Source organism: Lagopus muta, chromosome 3 (genome assembly GCF_023343835.1).
Source record: "Lagopus muta isolate bLagMut1 chromosome 3, bLagMut1 primary, whole genome shotgun sequence".
NCBI lineage: Eukaryota > Metazoa > Chordata > Aves > Galliformes > Phasianidae > Lagopus > Lagopus muta.
Window position 1 is genome coordinate 44,998,896 of NC_064435.1, and position 20,621 is coordinate 45,019,516.

The 20,621-nt window shown below is 36.3% G+C and overlaps 1 protein-coding gene across 4 annotated transcripts in view; it reads left to right on the forward strand.

Annotated features, from left to right (window-relative positions):
- The window catches only part of SS18 (SS18 subunit of BAF chromatin remodeling complex), a 49,353-nt gene extending 29,407 nt beyond the window's left edge, over positions 1 to 19,946 (forward strand). For 2 of the 4 annotated variants that reach the window (XM_048940286.1, XM_048940290.1), the window contains 7 exons: positions 92 to 313; positions 9,541 to 9,708; positions 10,452 to 10,556; positions 12,697 to 12,789; positions 13,509 to 13,631; positions 16,278 to 16,411; positions 18,490 to 19,946. In XM_048940286.1, the coding sequence (XP_048796243.1) occupies positions 92 to 313; positions 9,541 to 9,708; positions 10,452 to 10,556; positions 12,697 to 12,789; positions 13,509 to 13,631; positions 16,278 to 16,411; positions 18,490 to 18,516 (872 nt within the window). In that variant the 3' untranslated portion in view covers positions 18,517 to 19,946. The remainder of the gene's footprint in view (positions 1 to 91; positions 314 to 9,540; positions 9,709 to 10,451; positions 10,557 to 12,696; positions 12,790 to 13,508; positions 13,632 to 16,277; positions 16,412 to 18,489) is intronic. The other 2 variants (XM_048940287.1, XM_048940289.1) reach the window with 2 other exon arrangements.
- The last annotated feature ends 675 nt before the right edge of the window (positions 19,947 to 20,621 follow it).

The following is a 20,621-nucleotide window of genomic DNA, read 5'->3' on the forward strand; positions in this document are numbered from 1 at the left end:
TTTTAGTTTTGTAATTTGGTGTGACTGCATTTGTCTGTTATATAGTGCTTAATATAGAACCCTTTTTCTCCCCCTGCTTTTCTTTTTGAAGGACCTAACCATATGCCTATGCAAGGACCTGGACCTAACCAACTCAATATGACAAACAGTTCCATGAACATGCCTTCAAGTAGCCATGGGTCGATGGGCGGCTATAATCACTCAGTGCCATCCTCACAGAGTATGCCAGTGCAGAATCAGATGACCATGAGCCAGGGACAGCCAATGGGCAACTATGGGCCCAGACCAAACATGAACATGCAACCAAACCAAGGTAAATGAGGTGCTTGTTTGCTTCTACCAAAAAGGAAGCTTCTCACTCAGGCTTTTCTTAACAGAACTTCTCTTGTAGATTTCCTTCCCTAAATGCATGTCCCATCTTTTAGGACTCTACATTTCTATTCTCCAATGTGCCGATGAATTTTTATATTTGCAGACACTGTTTTCTGGTGTTTTGTGAGATGGGCTTAAATCTGTTTTCACAGCTTGTAAATTTGAACTACAGTTTAACTTTTCCAGACTTTACACTTCTTACTGTTATTATTGTTTGAGTTGATAAAAATATATCTGTGCTCTTCAGTCTCTTGGGCGAATTGAAAAATTCAAGTCTTCACATTTTTGTACCTAATTAATCTTTGTTCTTTCCTGCATGCTGTTTTAGCTCAGAGTATCTGTTAGTTGTAAGAAATAAAATTCAGTAGAGTGTAGAGGATTGTTCCTGGTTCTGTCTTCAGAAGATGTCCTTGTGTATATAGTAAAATTCAAAACTAATTTTGTATCTAGGATATTTACATAGCAGAAACTGTTGACGGTATGCTCCTTGGTGAAGTGCAAAGACATCACAGAATTAAAATATTGTATTAGAGTCACAGCAGACCAAATTATTAAAATGTATATATACTGTTTATTTATATGAATGTCTTCAAGTCAGCAAAAAAAGAGGTATTTTCTGCTTAGCTGTTCGTTTGTTTCTACACCGAATCTAGACATACAACCCAATAGAAGACATCCCACAGAAACAAGACTTCTGCTTACAGCAAGTTGGGTTTGGGTTTTGTGTGTTGTTTTCCCTTTTTAATCAGTATGAGTTTACACAGACTTATTAGCTGAAGTGTATGATTTGGGGTTTTTTGTCTCCTTATGCTGTAGAACATTTTTTCCTATTTTTAGGATTCTCTTTCTAGTCATTTGGAGGAAAAAAAAAGTACTCCAGTGATACAGGTTCTTCTCACAATATGGTTTTATTGGAGATATAGGCTCCACTTTGTTACATAGATGCCATTTCTTTCTGAGGTGTACAAATAGAGCAATTTGCACTGATCTGTTTGGTCATTACATCACTGAGAGGTTCAAAACAGAGGAGAGATGAAGATGATATGAAACCAAAAATGAGTCAAGCTAAACCAGCTATTTCTGCAGCTTACTTACCAGTAGTGAAAGTGGGAAGTCTGATAAATCTTCTGTTGCCCACATTCTTACTGGCATTTTTCTTAAATTTTAACAGTAAACCAAAAAAGGTAGGTATGTAGCAGAGGAAACCATTATGAGTGTGAATATTTTTTATTCTCAACTCTCAAGTTACCTGTGTATTCTATGCAATACACAATGGAGTCGTTTTGTAACCATTGTAGAATGCTTTATAAAAGCCCTGCATATTCTGTTGAAATTTCTTAGTTGCAGAGAGTTAGCAATAAATGTGCAGCTGTTTTTGTGAAGGAGCCATCAACTAAGTTGCTCCACAGAAAAAAAACTTACTTTGTGTGACTGTCTTACAGTTTAGGACTAGTGATTTTTCCTTCTCAAAACTGTGCTCTTTACTCTTCCTTGTAATATTCCTCTGTTGTATTTTCAGTACTCTATCAAACATGGAAGTTGCTCATTAGAAGTTAAGCAGAAAAATACTTAAAAGGTTTCTGTTCTGAACGAATAATAACACTGAAGTGGCTTTTGGGAATAAAGCAGCGTCTAACCAAATTACAGGTTCAAGAAGAGCAAAACATCTTGTTAGAACATGAGCTGATATTATTGCCTGCATGTAACATCACAAGAGGTCCTTCTGTTTGTTTAGGCTCATGGTTTTACATCTTAGTTAAGGCTGTAATTTTTGTGGAAGCTCAACAGAAATGGAGAGTCATTTAGGAGAGTGGGGTGAAAAACTGCATGCTTTAAAATATTAATGTTAAACAAAAACATTAATAGGTAGAGCATTTCTTGTGTAAACCATGAAATGGTTTGTGTTGGAAGAGACCTTTAATGATCAGCTTGTCCAGCCCCCTTGCTTTGGGGCAAGGCTTTGAAACTGGTTCATTAGTAATGGAGGATAATTTAACAGGAAGTTTGTTTTGCTGTTCCAATGAAAATACTGTTCTAAATCAGTCAAATTTCAATTAACAGCGAGAAAATGCTCTTCTGTCTGAAGTTGTGGATGCTTGTAATATACTGGTAGTTAAGTTTTTTTGATACAGGAATATTCCTAGACAAGTTTACTTAACCCTTTTCTCTATCTTCTTCTCTTAATTGTTGTATTTGTTCTGAGATTTTGTGACAAATTAGTGGAAGCATTTTTGTATTTTCCCTCTCTTATGGCTCCTAGACAGGAGGAAAAAAATGGCAGGCAAGTCTGTTATAAGTGGTGAGATAGTAATAAAAAAAGTAGGTGGCCAAGGTCCAGTCTTGCTAAGCACAGGGACTCAGCTAAATGCAGTCACTGCAGGCTTCTGATTTAAGTGAATGAGCAGTTAGGAAATGCATTGGGATGCGATTAAAGCAAAAGGTACATTCTGCTCACAAAGAATCAAAAGTGCTTCTGGTAGGTTCTTGGTGATACCAGGCACAGTATCTGCAGGTAGGCAGCAGTCATGTATTGTTTTATGTGTGTTACAGCACGTGCATGTCGGTATGCAGAAAGAAGAGTTAAACTCACACAACTAGTGAAGGATCTCTCTAGTGCACAACTCTTTCTTAGGAAGTATCCCAGGTACAAGAGCTGCTTTCCCTTCAATGGCTGGCTCTTATATGAGCGCAGCCTGGCTCCACTCTGGGTCCATCCCTTCTGGTCACATGCGGAGCACAGGTGCCAGCAGTGTGCTCCCTGTGCCTGGGTGCTCAATCACCAGTTAAAGCTGCAACCTAACAGTTCCCCTGCAAGTTAGTAAGTGGATTGAGACTTCCTGATTTCTTCATTAGGACTGCATGCTGCCATTCAGAAGCAGAAATGAGGCAAAATTTTCTGAACTTTGGTATTGCTGCTAAGAAGCATTTGTGAACTCATAATCACATTTTGCTTCTTTTCTGCTGAAAATAAGACATTCTACTAGTTCTGTCAGTTAATAACAATGCTAACTCAATATAATGCTAAATATTCCAGAAGATAAAATCTTAGCATGTCAAGTTGGCTATTAGAAATTAGTAGATATTTTTGACCATAGTTTTTCCCTGTATGGATTCCTGATCTGTTAAGGACTGAGTTGAATGGTGAGATTATAATAGCATCTGATTTCACAGGAGTGTTGTTAAAGTATTTTCATTATGAAGATTTAGGCATTTTAGTTATTAATACTATAAGAAAGCCCATGAGTAAATTAGTAACTCTGTCTTCAGAGTTTGAATTGGCATGGCATCTCACGCTGAGCAATTAGGAGGAAACAAAATATTGAATAGCTTTTCAGTGAATAATATCTACTGTTACTGAATGAGGACAGGACTTGTAGAAAAAAAGCCTGCTATCATATAATGGAAGATGACACTATAATGCATGAAAAGGTTTGATCTAACTTTTCAGTGTTCTTAACATAATGTTTTTTGTGTAGCTTTTAGCAGAACATCTTACTGCATGTACACATTTTGAGAAATATGCGGTTAGTACGAAAAAACATAAAGAAGTGCTAATTAAGGAATTGAATACTTAGTACAGAAGCCATTGTGGGATTTTCTTTTGGTCTACTCTTTATTGATTTTCACTAGCTTTATAAAGTGCTAGCCATAGAAATGTGTTAAATGAGAAAAAGTTTTCACATATGTGGTCACTCTACTTACAATAGAGTTTTAGTCATTTTGCACTTAAGAAACAGAATATTCAGAAAGCTGCTGTAGCAGCCTGGGACATCCACGTTAAATATTGGCTACCCTTTCAGAAAGGACAAGAAGCAACAAGAGCTGATTGACTAGGGGGAAGCTTCTTTTTTGTAAATGCATTTTCGCTTCTGTATGGGAAGCTACTTATGTTGAATGCAATTCTTTAACTCTTGTCAATTTTTAACTTTTCACAAGGGAGGAGGAAGAGGGGTGGCCAGCAGGAACAGGGAGGTGATTGTCCCCCTGGACTCTGCTCTTGTGAGGCCCCATCTGGAATACTGTGTTCAGGTCTGGAGCCCTCAGTACAAGAAAGACAGGGAGCTGTTGGAAGGGGTCCAGAGGAGAACTGCAAAGATGATCAGGGGACTGGAGCACCTCCCTACAAAGACAAGCTGAGGGAGCTGGGCTTGTTCAGCTTGTAGAAAAGAAGGCTGCGGGGTGACCTCATTGCAGCTTTTCAGTACCTAAAGGGAGCTTATAAACAGGAGGGGAATCAACTTTTTACAAGGGTTGATAATTGCAGGACAAGGGGAAATGGTTTTAAGTTGAGGGAGAGAAGATTTAGGTTGGATGTCAGGGGAAAATTCTTCACAGAGAGAGTGGTGAGGTGCTGAAACAGGCTGCCCAAAAAGGCTGTGGATGCCCTGTCCCTGGAGGTGTTCAAGGCCAGGTTGGATGGGGCCCTGAGCAGCCTGGTCTAGTATTAAATGTGGAGGTTGGTGGCCCTGCATGTGGCAGGGGGTTTGGAGATTCGTGATCCTTGAGGTCCATTCCAACCCTGGCCATTCTGTGATTCTATGTGATTCTGTAATATGGAAATTCCTTTTATTTATATTGAAAAGTTCTTTCACAGTCATAGATTCATATCTCAAATGCTTTAAGAGTAAGGACCAACGAAGTAATAGTTTGACAATCTCAGAATTGTTGTTTCTTATTGTTGTTTCTCGTATCATCTTGCTATATCCTGTTCCCATGCAAGAAGACCTTGAAGCAAGTGCCATACTCCTTCAGGTATTATTTAATGAGCATTATACATTGCTTGGGGTGAGGAAGCAAGACTGGTTTCCTTTTAACAGCTGAACCCTACATGAGAATGTTGTGTTGACTCAATTACTTGCAGAAGACCAGTTGTGTAGTCTGATGCTGAGACATTTTTAATAACAATTTCATTGATATGAATTTAGGAAAATTCCATGAAGTTTCAGAGCTCTTTGTATTACAAGCAAATATGAACGGATCACAGAGACAGCTGACTAGGCTGGTGTGGAATCCTGTGTCTCCTTTCATTGACCATAGAGTGAAAGGAACAGAAGGATGGGAACATCAGTGTTATCTGAAATAGAAACATATTCAGGGTATGACAGATCAGGATAAAATCTTTTGTGAGGTTGAGGATCTTTTATGAATTTCTTGCTGTCTGTTCATTCCCATGGAATAAAAGTCTGTTCGTTTCAGTACCTGAACTGCTTTACAGTAGCTTCACAGGTGCCATGAAGTAAGCAGGACAGTCATAAAGTTTTGGACATATAAGGTATTCAGGAAAAAGAAAATTGCTTCTAAATTCTGAAGTGCTGATGTGCTATAGCTGGCTTTGTAGCTTGTCTAGCTGTGGATGACACTGCAGTTCTCCTATCATGAAAAATAAAAGAAGACAAACAGATGTCACAGTTCTGTCATGTTTGTTCCTTAAGAGACATGAAAGGCAGCAGTGGTAACTAGTGGATTTTTTATTTTTTTTTTACATTTTTGTCTTTTTTATTTGCCTTAAATGACACCTGAAATAATGGTTCAGTTTAGGAAAAATTTTGTGGAGAAAGCAAGTATGGAGAAGTTTCCATTGCCTTTATTACAGCCTGTTATTAGGAGTAGCAAAAACTATCCTATGGTGTAGAAAAACTAGACTGTCAATAATCTTGAGAAAAATTAAAGTTAAATTTGCCCTTTGCTAGATTTCCTCACCTCGCTTTTGCAAGAATTATCAACGTATGTGTTTTAAAGCAAGTAATTACTGTAATTTTTTTTTTTTAATCCTAAAGGAAAACAGTGACAACAAACAAAATTTTGCAGAGTGCTGCTGCATTGCTTGGTTTACGTTTTGTTTGTCCAGCAGTGGACTCCAAGGTGAGATTTAGCTCCTGGCATGGTGTTTTTTGTTAATACTCTGGATGAGAGTATCCAGTAGCTTTATTGATGCCATAAGAAGAGACTCTTTTTAGCAACAAAAAGTGTTTAGTTTTGAAGACTAGAGAAACAACAGCTTGTTTTACTTTTCTGTTATAGCCAGCCTTTCCTTTAGCTGTTGAATTGGAACACAGAGTCATTGGAGTGTAGATTCTCATTTTTCTGCTTCTCCACCGGAAGTTTCAGCTACGCTAGCAGTTATTCTTGCCCCCTTATAGCATTTGCCATCAGTTGTTCGTGTTTCAGCAGAAGACAAGGCTAAGTAGACATTTTAAACTGCTAAACTTTTGAGCAGCTCATTCATCCTCAGTGCATTTCCTAAATTTATTAGGTTTATCTAGGGCCCACTTTGCTTTTTCTCTCTATTTGCTTTGTGTGTCCAACAGCTACATTGTTGGATTCCTTAGGTAGTTTCTTGTCAGGAAATTGCCCCAAGATTAGCATGATTTTTAAAAAGATCTGGAACCAACCTATTTTTACTTCAATGGTCATACCTTCTCTTTCTTGTATATCAATCCTTTTTATGAAACAGTGTCTGGAACAGGAACGGGTTTTTTATTGGTAGGTGCAGAAGGCTATTTGAGCTGAGCAGCATCTTAGAATCGCAGAATCATAGAATGGCCTGAATTGAAAAGGACCACAGTGATCATCTAGTTTCAACCCCCTTGCTGCATTCAGGGGTGCCAACCACTAGGCCAGCGTGATAACGTAAACTATTTTTGATTAAATTTTTAAATTCAATTTTACAGGGAATATTTGGGTTTCCACCTTTTGTCTGACTTCCCTTATACATTCACTCACTCTATACGCGTGATACAGATCTATATTTGGCGTTTTTCAAATTAGCCACATTCTTCACAGACCCTACAATATTATTATTTCCTTTTATCTTTTTATTCAGGCTTTTTTTTCCCAAGAAAGTTTCCAGTGTATTAGCACGTGAAGGCGATGTCCTTAATATACAGAAACATTGTAGTTTTTTGAGGTTTTACTGCCAAGTTAGTTTCTTGGAAAGTCCATAGTCAGTCCCTGTTCCTGCATATTCACAGTGGAAGCTCTATACAGTATTTTCTTGCACTCTCTTTGGGCTCTGTGCAAATAAGATATTTTGTCTCCCTGAAGTTAATAGTCATGATAGTTATGTTTAGATCGTGAACTGATGATCTTAGGCTTTTAACTTAAGCTTTGTGAAGGGGTTCTCTTAGTTACAATTGTGCCATATAAGCATTGTATGATGAATAAATATAGCTTCATTTTCGGTCTTTCCGAAAGAAAAAGCAAATTCAAAATCCCCCCACCCCTCAAAACTTCTACATAAAATGTTTCTGCTGTGTGAGATGATGGAGACCGTGGTTGTTCTCCTAGCTATCTTCGTAGTGAGAGGGAGTTGTGAACCAAACTGGAAGGAAGCCAGGCACTCAGTTATTAACACAACACACAGTCTGATACAGGGCAGTGAATTCTCATTGTGGCTCTACAAAGCGTTAATGAAGTTCTAATTTAAAAAGCAAACAGAAAACCTCTACATTGCACCATGGGGACCCAACACATTTTATCACATTGTATTGTGACTAATATTAATATTGTTAATTAACAAGCTTTCTTGATCTAGGAATATTATGGCAAGAACTTTTTATTTTTTTAAAGGCTGCCTCATCTTTCTCAGTATCTCTAAGCGGAGAAGCAGTGAAACGAAATGATCTAAATTACCTCCTTATTCAGAAAATCAAAATGAAACTTATTTTTAAGTGAAACATAATTATAGTATCCAAATATAAACCTTTTTTTTTTTTTTAAACTTTAATATCAGAACATGGAAACTGTCACCCTGAAGAGTAGAAGCAGAACAAGATCATTTTAAGAGTGGCCAGTATTTATCTTCAGAGGAAAATTAAGCTTAACAGAACTAAGGCCACTTCACTTCTCACTGAGAGATTCCACACAGGGGTTCAATGGCTTTAACTAACACACTTTGAATTCATACCATTAATTTGGCTTAACTTTCTCTTGTAACCCCACATGAAGAGGACGCAAGTGACTGTATTCTATTCCATCTGTAAACCCATTGTTGGTACTGACTGTACCTAGCTAGTTCTGTAGCACTTAGGTCTAACATAGGAATTACTAGTGCTCTAGCACTGTGTTCATAACAGAAATAATAAAAAAGAAATGCAATGGCAGAAACTAGCATACAGTACAAGTCGATGGCAGCCTTTTTCTCTTGGGATGGAGACTAAGTGTGGTTGTTCTGGTCTGATATTTTGATTTGTTTTGATTATTATTTTTTTTTTTCAGTGAGACTAATTACTTTCTCTTCTTCGTGTGTAATTACATTGTACAATGTGCTTTTTTTCAGTTGATGTATTATAAAAGTAGATTGTTTGAAAATTTTTAGCTCCTTGTCACAACTCTTCTCATATCTTAATACTGAAATAACTCTTCTGAGGAAGTGAAGAAGCTATTCTTTGTTAGAAGTTTTATCAGTGTAACCTATATTCATATGAAATGGCTCGGTCATCATTTTCATTGCTATATTGTGTCAGTGGGTCACTCTTTAACTGTCTGTTTTCATTACTCATTAACATGACTACAAGTTCAGCCTTAACCAATTTTTCTTGGTTGATAAAACACAGGCAGTACTTGATCTCTGTTCTTTTTCTGTGGCTCATAGAAATTTTCAGAAGCTTGGTGCTGAAAGATTTTCATACTAGGCTATGTGGGACTATTGTGTGGTGGTCAGAGCACATGTTCCTGTGGGTCTTTTTGCATATTGTCTGACTTAGTCATGCAAGTCGTTTGTCTTTACAGGCTTAATAAAATTGTTTATTTTGTGATAACAGGTAGGTGATTTGTTAATGGGCTATAACAACAACTAAACGTGTATTAAAACTATGCCCCAAGGAGTTCATAATGTTAAATAATGTTTCCACAACTTGTTGAGGTTTCACCATCAGGTGGTAATCTACATTTTCTTTGCAGATTCTTTTTTAAACAAACATAGAAAAGTGAAGAACATTTCAGTTATTTGTCTATGAGCAAAACTGTGTCTGTAGTTCAAAAAAGACATCTAGAAAGCAGTCCTACGTAGTGTGAGTTCTCTTTCATGACTTAGTTGCTGAATTCATTGTGTACATTTGCATAGGTGCAGAAACAACCAATCTGCATGAAAGAACTGAAGATAGAGACTTCTGATCTGCTTTTTATGGTGGAGTTACAGGAGACATACTTGTTACTTTTCTTTTATAGGTCCAATGATGCACCAGCAGCCTCCTTCCCAGCAATACAATATGCCACAAGCTGGTGGCCAGCATTACCAGGGACAGCAACCACCTATGGGAATGATGGGCCAAGTTAACCAAGGCAATCACATGATGGGTCAGAGACAGATTCCTCCATACAGACCGCCACAACAAGGTAGGACTTCACTTCAGTGTTCTTACATCGATTTTAAATATCCATCTTTGAAATTATTTTAGATCACTTTCTTGCTTACACCAAATCTCAGTGAAATCATTGGGTGTTCCAGTTACAGACTTTGCAGACTCTTTTTTTTTTTGTTTCTTGTAGCAACAGGTTACTGGTATCACAGCTTAACTTGAATACAAGTGTTTCTTTTGTTTTCTTTCTGATAGAAAGTATCTAAACATATGCATCTCATGCTGATTCAGATACTGTTTCAATATTAAGACGATCGGAGAAAAAGAGCCAAGTACCTACCTGTTTCTGAATTTGCTCGGTTACAAAAAAGGAACAGTGTTCTGCAGCCTTGCTTTTTTCTTTTTCTCCTTTTTTTCCTTTTTTTCCTTTTTTTTTTCTTTCTCCCCAGTCCTTTTAGAAAAAGAGTATCTTTATTTTTAATGCTTGGTGCTATTATACATGTGTTCCTAAAATGATCTCAGAACTGAAGTTTGATATATGTGTGCTCAATCTGATGCAGCCAAACGACTGTATGCTTGTGTGTGTAAAATTATATAGAGATGTGTTGTTTTTTTGTTTTTTTTTTTTTAAGTCACAGAGATTACATATGTTGTCTGAAATGCAACGATATGGGTGGGGAGTACATTTGAGAAATATTTCTCATAGTAAAATCAGAAAATAGTAGGCTTTATAATAGAGAAAACAAGTTATTTACGTATTGACTGGTTGTGGTTTTTCAGGCCCACCACAGCAGTACTCAGGCCAGGAAGACTATTATGGGGACCAATACAGTCATGGTGGACAAGGTCCTCCAGAAGGCATGAACCAGCAATATTACCCTGATGGTAATCTCTCATAAATGTTGACTTTCCCATTTTCTATACCTGCCCAATATTAATGCAGATATGCCCACAATTAGCGAGTGGGGCATAAGTAGTAATGGAATATCGTACCTCACATTTACAAAAGCTTCCAAATTCAGAATCGTTTATACAGTTTAAGTTACTATGAGTAGTCAATTTTAAAGTTTAGAGTATGTAATTTGTAATACTCCCATTTGAAACTATAACAACAGTTTAGTATTTCAAAGTAAAAAATCTGTAATTGGTGTATCTAAAAGGAGAGCTCTTTAGTATGTCTAGTATAATTGAGATGAATTAAGACATAACTTCATTACAAATAAAAGAGGGGGTGATATCCTTTTAATAAAGATTCTACTGAAATGGAAGAACTTGCTGCTTAAGAAATGTGGTTTTTTTTCTATAAATATTCTATTTTTTAATTAGTGCTTAGTTTTCATGTCGCACTTGCGTTCTTGTTCTATTGGTCTGGGCCTTCAGTGTAATTTTCACAAAGGAATGGAATGGTCCCTGCCCTGAGGATCTTGTAATTGTGAATCCTCCTTAGAAGTCCCCCCCCCCCCCCCACCAGAGCTTTCAAGGCAAGACCAAAACTTTGAATTGCATAAATCTGTCCTCCTACCTCGTGGAATTTAGAATGCTGAAGGCTATTGTATTGTGTTATAAGTTAGAAAAGTTACAATTGACCTGTTCTTAGACTGACAGAGACTGGGAGAACAAAAATGTTGAGTCATGACTACTGTGAGAATTGTGTGTGGTACATAATGCTTTTGTAAGAAGTTCAAGGAATGTGGTAGATGTTCATGTCTTTAAAAAAAAAAACATACACAAAGCTAAGCAGTGTAATTGTTAAAGCCATTGCTCATTGCAAATAAAAGGGCACAAGTTAGTTATCCGAATTTTCATTTCTGTTAAATTAATTTTGAGATACAACAAGCCATGCTTATATAAGTTTACATGTGGTTTTTTTGGAGATATATGTGTAAAGTTTTCTTACAGTGTGCATAATTCATAATTATTAAGCTTTCATTTTTGAACTTGCATGTTATAAACGTGAACTTTAAATGATTACAGTATATTTACTATAGTGAAGGCAATTGGACATTACCACTGACAGATCTGTGGCAGCACAGAGAAAATCACTGAGAATTATTCCTTCTAAGGATTCATTCTTTATCGCTACCTCTTTATCACACTTCTGTTGAAATAGATTGTATTATAAAACTTGTGTTAATGATTGTGTATTTTATTAGGTTACGTCTATGAAGTGTTGTACACTTCCAGAATTAATTACAAAGACCACTATACTGTTTTCTCCTATACTAGCTACCTGATCTAATTTTATTCAGAGTTTAAGCAAAATTTCAGCTTCATTTCTTGACCAGAGTAGCAATGCAATATATTTTTTTCATCTGTAAGATGTACTTACTCCTAAAGCAGCAAACAACTGGGATGCTTACTGCATGTATTGGTTTCACAATTGGAGATACCTACTGTCTCTGAATTGAAAAGTACATTTGTAATGATTCTGCTCAGGACTGGAGGAAGAGGAAAGGTTCACTAAGGCTTGTAGAAATTATGTTTGTAGGGAAACGTCGACCTTGAGAATGTTATTTTTCTGTCACTTCAAAGCAAAGTTTAATATAGACTGTAATTCATAACTTCATTGAGCTTTATTTGTTTTATTTCACACTGCTTTTAGCATATGCTTTCGAATTGGAGATCAGCAGAACAGGTGTTAGACAAAGTATGATAATTGCTTTCTTTGTTCATTCTAATTTAATTCAGGTTATTTACATGTGAAAGGCCTAAATGCTTTTTTTTTCCCTTTTTGAGTGAAAGATAAAGTACTTTTTTTTTCCCCAACAAGAATTAGCAGAAGGTTAAGATCATCCTTTGCTGTGATGTTGCTAAAACTACTGCTTTAAGCTTTTTTTTCCTGTCACATGTTAACTCAATATGAAAGAAAATCATCTTAATAAAACTTTAGCTAATACAATTGAAAAATATTTTTCATGTATATCCAGTTGAAATTTTTTTCATTTTTCTGAGAAATGAAATATTCTTAGGGTTTTCACTCAGAGGCCATTAACGTTTCTTCCTGTCTCTTGTCGAATTGATGTAGGTCATAATGATTACGGTTATCAGCAACCGTCGTATCCTGAACAAGGCTACGATAGGCCTTATGAGGATTCCTCACAACATTACTACGAAGGAGGTATCTATATACCTTCACACACATACGCACATACATTCCCTTTCCTCCCCCACCCGCAACGGGAACAAAAATTCTTGCACAACACAACTTATACCCATGCAAAGCTCTTGTAGAATACTAGTTGCTGGCTGTCTTGAGAATTGCAGGGAACTCGAAGCATTCAGAATAATTTCTTGCAAACACCTAAAATATATAACCATAATTTGCCATTTCTAACAACAGTAAAATGACTAAAACACTTCAGAGATTTTTTTTTTTTTAATCTCAATGGAAATTTTTATTTAAACATAAATTTGTTGGTTCAGTTCTAAATCTTTTTGTGCGTGTATATATTTTCTGTAATTATAGTGCCGTTAGGAAACAGCTTGCTGATCTTGTGTAGCTAGTCTGTGCTCTTGTAGCTGTCCTTAATTTTGTCTTTTTTATTTTATTTAGTATAGTCATGATCTTATGACTGTGATGTTCCAGTAAATGCAATGCTCCTTTGGCAGAGATGCTGAAAATGCTGCAGTTCAACTTTGCAAAATTGGCTTTAACTGCAGTTTGTTTGGCCGAATTCCTTCTGTTTGGTTTGAGTTTTCTTTGTTTTGTTCAGTTTTTGAAATCAATATTGCATTTTCATTTTGTTCTTGTGTTGTTGGCTGTGCATCTTAAAAGGAAAAATATTTAATAAAGTAAGCACCTTCAGTTGTTTCTTCTTTCTCACAATAATCTTACAGGAAACTCACAGTATGGTCAGCAGCAAGATGCATATCAAGGGCCACCCCAACAACAGGGTTATCCACCACAACAGCAGCAATATCCAGGCCAACAAGGCTATCCTGGACAACAGCAGGGTTATGGTAAGAACCTGATGGTGCAGGCAGAAATCAGAGATAGCACTAAGAGGTCTTCATATGTTATTGCATGTTGGTTGTACTGCGTTGAAAGGCTGGGCTTGTGCAAGAAAACTGTTTGCTCTCAATTTCAATGGAGCAAAAGAAGAAAGTGTAGAGAACAGCATCTGTTTGCAAGTAGATCTGTTGGCAAGATTGGACAAAGTGATTACACAGAAAGCTGAGCAATGTCTAGATACTATTTTCAGAAGTGTCTGTAATTTAGAAAAGTTCTACTCTATTCTGTCCTCTTGGTGAACACAGTCTAGAGGGCACAAAGTTGGCAAAGAGCCACTTGCACCACTTCATCTCTGGGCTTGGCATTTACAACAAAATCTTTAAAAACAGCAAACAAATAAAACCTCTTTTTAAATTTCATCCAACATAGATGAATCATTCTATTGAAATTCTTGTACTGACAAGTAAAGAAAAGAGCAGTAGCACTAACTATAATGTTTTTAAGGATTTGTCTTGCAAATGCTTGTGCTAATAGTGCAAACTGTGTAATGTATGGCAAGAATGAGAAATGTGCCACAAGTTAAATGATGAATTCTTTGAATTCAAGGAGAACACCCAAACAGGAAACTTAAAGTAGTAGTATGTGATTTTTGTGCACTGTTTGTGATAACTGTAAGTCAGCAGATAGTACTAAAAATAGTGCTCTTGTTTTTGCTTATTGTTGAGTATTGTAAAGCTGTACATATTTGTCTTAAGAGATGCAACATCTAGGAAGAGATCTCTGAAATCTAATCGCATATATTTTAACTTTAGCTTTCTTGTAGGTTGTGTGCTAAAGACTTCCAGCATTGTGGGAATGTGTGGAAGTCCATAGGTGACTACTGTGTAGATAAATGCCAGGTTTGCCCCAAATCCAGTTACACTGAGACAATTTTAAGGAAGATCCACTAACATTTATAAAATTTCCTCCTTTTGAATGTTATGGAAAAAATTATAGTTCCAAAATGATGTTTGTGTACTTACATTCTGCTAAGCTTAATATAGGAACAGAATGAAGATTAGAATGAAAGTCTATCTAGATCTCTATTCTGATTAAGTAAAGAAGTCGAATGTTCTGAAAATTTAGGTGAAGAGATACTGGAACAAAAGGATGAAGAAGTCTGTGGGAGCTACTTTTTTGTAAACACAAAAATCATGTTTTTTTAGTTTTTTTTTTTAATGAGTAAAAATAGACACTGAAGCTCCAAATTAAGATTCCACTTCATTTTGTAGAATTTATTACTGAATATTTAGAATTCAATCATAAAGTATTACCATGAATAAATAAAAGCCAAGCTTCATTTGTCAGATGAACACAGCACTTTTTAGGATATAATACCCTTGCTCGATTTAATATTTAATTGCTTTCTAATTTGCAAAAATAAATCAGGATCTCGGTCATTATTATCAATCTTTAAGGTTTTCTTCCACTGTGCAAAGCAGAAGCTGTATAGTTCAAGGAGATTTGAGACCTGAGGAGAATGGTAATGTGCTAAGGAACTTGTCTTTGCTGGGTCATCTTTCTGATTGTCTCGTAGATCCGAAATTACCAAAAGAGTTACAGGCTGATGTGGTTTTAACGTCCAGTGCCCGTAGTTTGAACAGCCCTCTCTCTCTTGTGCTGAGTCATCTTATTGGTAAAACAGAACTTGTTTTTTCTGATTAAAAAAAAACACAAAAGAACACCAGTTTTTTCTAAAATACTTCTCTGGAGTTACAGCTCTTCTTGAGTCTGCCAGTTTTTAGCAGGTGGTGCTGAAGTATCTAGTATCTCTGAAATATACAGGACATCACATCTCCCAAGGTAGAAGGGGATGAGTTTAATTTTCTTTGAAAGATGTCTTCAGTGCCTGATGGTAGTAACATACAGCTTCCATTGATTGACTGGCTTAGTCCCTGTGAACAGTGACAGAAAGTTTGTCTTGACAAAAGAGCTGCTTCCTTTTACAGCCAAAAGAGGCTGGAGCTGAAGTTCTTTTCTATCCTGTTCCTGTAAAGTTAAGGTGATGAGAGGAGAGGGATGTAGGCAGTGCCTTTTTTCTTCCGACAGTAGCATTTACCGGTTGTGACATCACACATTTTATGCATGTAACTTGCTTTCTTCACATCCCATTTATAATTGCCTGCTGTGATGTGAGAACTGACTTTATGGCAGTACAGCATTACTGGTCTCTTCAGAAAGTCCAAACACTAAATGCAATTGTTCATCTGGCTGTTCCTCACATAATGAAGTTGCAAACTGGAGTAGCATGCAGTAAGAGAAGAGTGAGTAAATCATGGAAAGTGCTCTTGTTCATGGTTTGTCACATCTTGCTTTTTCTCTGTTCTGGGACCTTATGTATGGAACTGCATCCATTGGTAATTAGAAAAAAAAAAAGTTGTAAATTTTCTATAGTTGGAGCACAACAGGCATTGTCAGCTAAGGTGCTTTCTGGGATTAGAGAAGCATTGTCCCTGATAATGCTTTTAGATAGAAGACCTGATTTCATGGTAGAGATACTTCTTAGCCTTGCTCAGTTGTGAAACCCAATACTTGTACCATTTTCTTCCTGATTCCTTAAGCAGTCTTAATTTTTTTTCCCTTTTTTTTCTTTTTTCCATTTTAATGTTCTTCAGGCCCTTCGCAGGGTGGCCCTGGACCTCAGTATCCCAATTATCCACAAGGACAAGGCCAGCAGTATGGGGGGTACAGACCCACACAGCCTGGGCCACCACAGCCACCACAGCAGAGGCCTTACGGATATGACCAGGTATTCTTTCACTCAGTCAGAAAGTTGTGATTCTTACACATTCACTGGATACTTTTGGTTTCTTGTGACATGTTAACTGATGAATTTAGGGATGTAGTCTCTCTGGCATGTGTGCACAGTTCTCAAGAATTTATTAATTGTAGAGTTATCCAGAAATGTTTGTCTAGAAGTGTACTTAGTTATTCTTTTTTGAGCTTGCAAAGTTTAAGGCAGTTTGGCAAAGTGAGACCTTAAAAATTAAGTTCATCTGTTTCATAGCTGATTATGAAATGACAAATCTGAAAGTTGAGGTTTCTAAATCCCTTAATCTCGTGCTGAATTGTTTAATTGATTTTTCCACAAATACAAATCTGGTAATCCTCGCAGCTGTAGAAGCACCTCTCGTGTACAACTAAAGTCCGTCTTACTTGTATAGCTGTGTGGGGAGGTAGGAAACCATTTTTGCACAGGTTTCCTCTAAAAAGGAATACATGAGAAGAAAATTACTGGCTTCTTTCCCATCTCTGCTAGAATAAGTTTAAAACAAACAAGAATACGCCATCAAAACTCTAGGCTGGAGTTGTACCAGAGGACTCTTGTAAAAAAACTGCTATCTTACTGTTGAATGAAACAGATTTTATTCCTATAGAACATACACAACTGTAAAAATAAAAGTTCTGCAATATAAAAAGCTCAGAATTGTCATTGAAACATACAGCGTTATTTTCCTTGGCATAAATAGAATTGAGCTAGCAAAATATATTTAAGATCCAGTTGATATCTTAGTGTTTAAAAAAATCCTGATATGTCAGTAGAATAAGAATCAAATTCTTAAGAACTTTCTTTGGAAGTGAGATAAACCCCAAATACTTGCGTTTGTAGTGGAGGACAGCTGGCTCCCTCCCTACAGAAACTGAAAAAGACAAGGAAGAAGAAACAGGCAAACTCTTTCTATGGGGTAGTTGAGAGATGCAGTTACTTTTCCTAATTATTTAAAAGATAAACTAAGTACTTAGCACTAAAGCAGTAACTCCCTCATGAAAAGTGTTAGCTGCATGAATATGCTTTGGTTGTGGCACATGTAGGGTCAAGGGAACTGAGGTTCAGTTTGCTGAGTTTCCTCCAACTTTCTTAGAAACGGAGATAACAGATAACAGATAGATCTCTCTGTAGGTATGCTGTATGCGCAGTCTAAGTTTGACAGGAAAACTCAATTATAGAAGACCTCCTTGCAGTTCTGTGCTCGCCATTCCCAGAGGAATTCCGCTGCTTAAATTCTCCTCTGGCAGCTGTTCTGAAATTTTTCTTCCTGACTGATTGGTATATTACAATGGAAAAACTGACATTGCAACATAAAAATGAAATTGAAAGTATTGCCATATTGTGATGGTACTTAACATGAAATAGTGTTGAGACTGCGCTTACGGAGGACATCCACTTCAGTAGTGCAATATTTGTTTCTGCAGACTTTGAACGCTATGGTGAAGGATCCTGTTAGGCTTGTAGGAGTGAAGCTTTCACTTCTGCCTTCTCTGCATTATGTGATGTTCTGTCAAAAGAAATAGAGAATCAGCTAATTTTGTCAATTGGATGTACATAATAATTGATTCTTGTAAGATAAGTTTTCTAGTTGTGTTCACCGGGTTGTTCCTTGGTTTTTGAGCTACATGTATTACCCTTTTTCTGTGATTTTTGATAGATGAGTATTTTTAAGTGTCACCAAAAACAGGCCGTTTGAATTACTTGAATTTAGGTGACCTTAAATTTTTAAAATAAATTTTGAAGTCTAGATGGGCAGCAATTTCTGTCTTTCGTTTTTTTGTAGTGTTCTGCAAATTTCACAGTAGTGTATTAAGCTCAAAGTCATACTATTCTGATCAGATTTGATTGCTGGCTTTAGATGGATACCATGTTGCCTTAAAACACAAATGATTTTAACTGAAATGAAGCTCTGTCCTCATCAACATGGTTTGTCATTTGTTATCATTTGTGTTCAGCTTTTAATGTCATAGTTTGCTTGGAAGATCTTCTGATTTGAGCTTTTAATACGGGGAAATATACCTTGTGGCCTAATTATGTATTTTGAATTTCCTTTTTAGGGTCAGTATGGAAATTACCAACAGTGAAAAGTATTCACATTCCGGTAGGCAATATCTATTAGCAGCCATATTGTCTTCTCAGCACTGTGGACATCTTCCTGAGATGAAAACCTCCCATTCCATCTAGTTTTTGGAAAAAATCTTGTGGCTGTTTTACAGTATACGGTCTTCATGGGTTAATTGTTAAAAGACTGTAGATTCTCAGAAGCTGGTTTCACGTCTCTACTCTAGGTGGCAACATTGGACAGAAAATATGTGACATAGCAATTTGCAGTGAGTTGAGAACTGTGTATCAAATAGACTGTTACAGACTGAAAGGTGCGAACAGCTTTGTATGTTTATGAAGGTTATGGGAATTTAATATTTTTTCCACAGATTTTTTTTGTAGGGGGAAGGGGATATGCACACTTTTTACAGCAGCAATATTTTGTATATTATGTTTTTCATGTGGTGAATATGCAAGACAGTACACTACTCGCTGGACAGGATAAGAAATCTACTGTTAAAAATGGGTAGGGTCATGATAAGTGCTTGATTCTGTAAGTCTCAAAATGGTGTACAATAAAGATAACAGTGAAAAAAGATGAAGAGCATCGTACATCACTGATAGGTTCATGTACAAAAAATGAGAATCCCAGTTATCTAAATGGGAGCATAATTGAGGACAGTATAATATAGTCTTGTGCAAAGATTAATTTTTTAAGCTTTCCAATTTTTCTGAGTGAAGCGTTTTTGTAAAAACTATTTCTAACATAGTTTGACAATTTTCTGCAACATTTTTTTGGGTAACAGGATAAACGTTTGGGTTGTATTTATCAAGTGTTTAGTCACAGCTTTGCATAAGCAAGCTGTAATCCCTCTTAATAATTGCAATAACAAAGAAAATGACAAGTGTTAATTTTACCTGGCTTAAATATGCAAAGAATTTGAAAAAGAGTATGGAGGACAGGACTGTATTGTGTAAGTGTATTTTAACCTTTAGTTTATAATTTGTACGTATCAAATTAGCCTAGAAGACTTTGTAAAACCTATCTAAACTTTCCTGACTGGGAGTTAATATCTTTAGAAAAGGCGGCATTTTTTGTGCGTGTCCGTTTTTCTTATTGGTTAACATGAGACCAAGGGGTGTTTTATAACATAAAAAATAAAAACCTGTTGGTGAGGTCAATGCCAAATTTTGTTTTGAACTGCATTAACGCTTATAGTGTTGCATGCAAGATAGAGGCAGCACCTTGATCAGTAGCATAGTACACAAAAAAATTGGTTTTGGGACTGTCCTGCAACTGTATATCAGATAAATAAATGAATATTGTTTTGTGCAGGAATACATGCCTTCAGAATTCCTGGCAACTTTTTATAGAAATGAGAAAACTTAAGATTAGCCCAGGAGTAAAACCTTATTTTTTCACTTAGAGATGATGTTGAGGAGAGAGAAAAAAAAAAAAGAAAAAAGAAAAGATATTCCTGACATCTCTGACAATAGAGACGGAAAACGAGGTTTTCATTTATTTCATCATTTTTTAAGGGAAAACAATTTTCTTAAAGTTGGTTGTTAAAAAATACACATTAAGTTTTGAACAGTTACAGCATGAGGAGCATTATTATGAATGAAATGCTTGTAGGTTCTGTGCCAATTTTCCACCACTGTGTACTTTGTTGCTGTTTAAAACTGTACTCCATCAGTTCTAACAGAAGAATAAATTATTTGTGATTTTAATTTTCTCATTTGTTTCTTTAAATTAGATCCCTATCACTCTGATGTCTCATCTGGAGACTCTGCTGTGAGTTTTTATTTTATAGAAATCTGGCCAGGGTAGCCAAGCTGTATTTGCATTCTAGGACTTTATCAAAATTCTCTTGCCATAGCCAAGTTAATTAGAATTAACTGTTCAGTAATCAGCATGTTGTGTAGGTTGTTTGTTACGAAATTCTTCCTCTGAAAATGTAGGTCCACGAGGCTATAATCAAGATGACTGAATTAGATAAATGAGTTGAGGAGGCAACAATGTGTTGAACCCAACCTGGTGTAGATATGTTATCTCATTTGAAATAAGCTCAACTGACATTAAGAAATAATTTGTCTTGCCAGCCCATCTTGTGTTGTCTTATTCTCCTTTTTAATGGAAACTAAA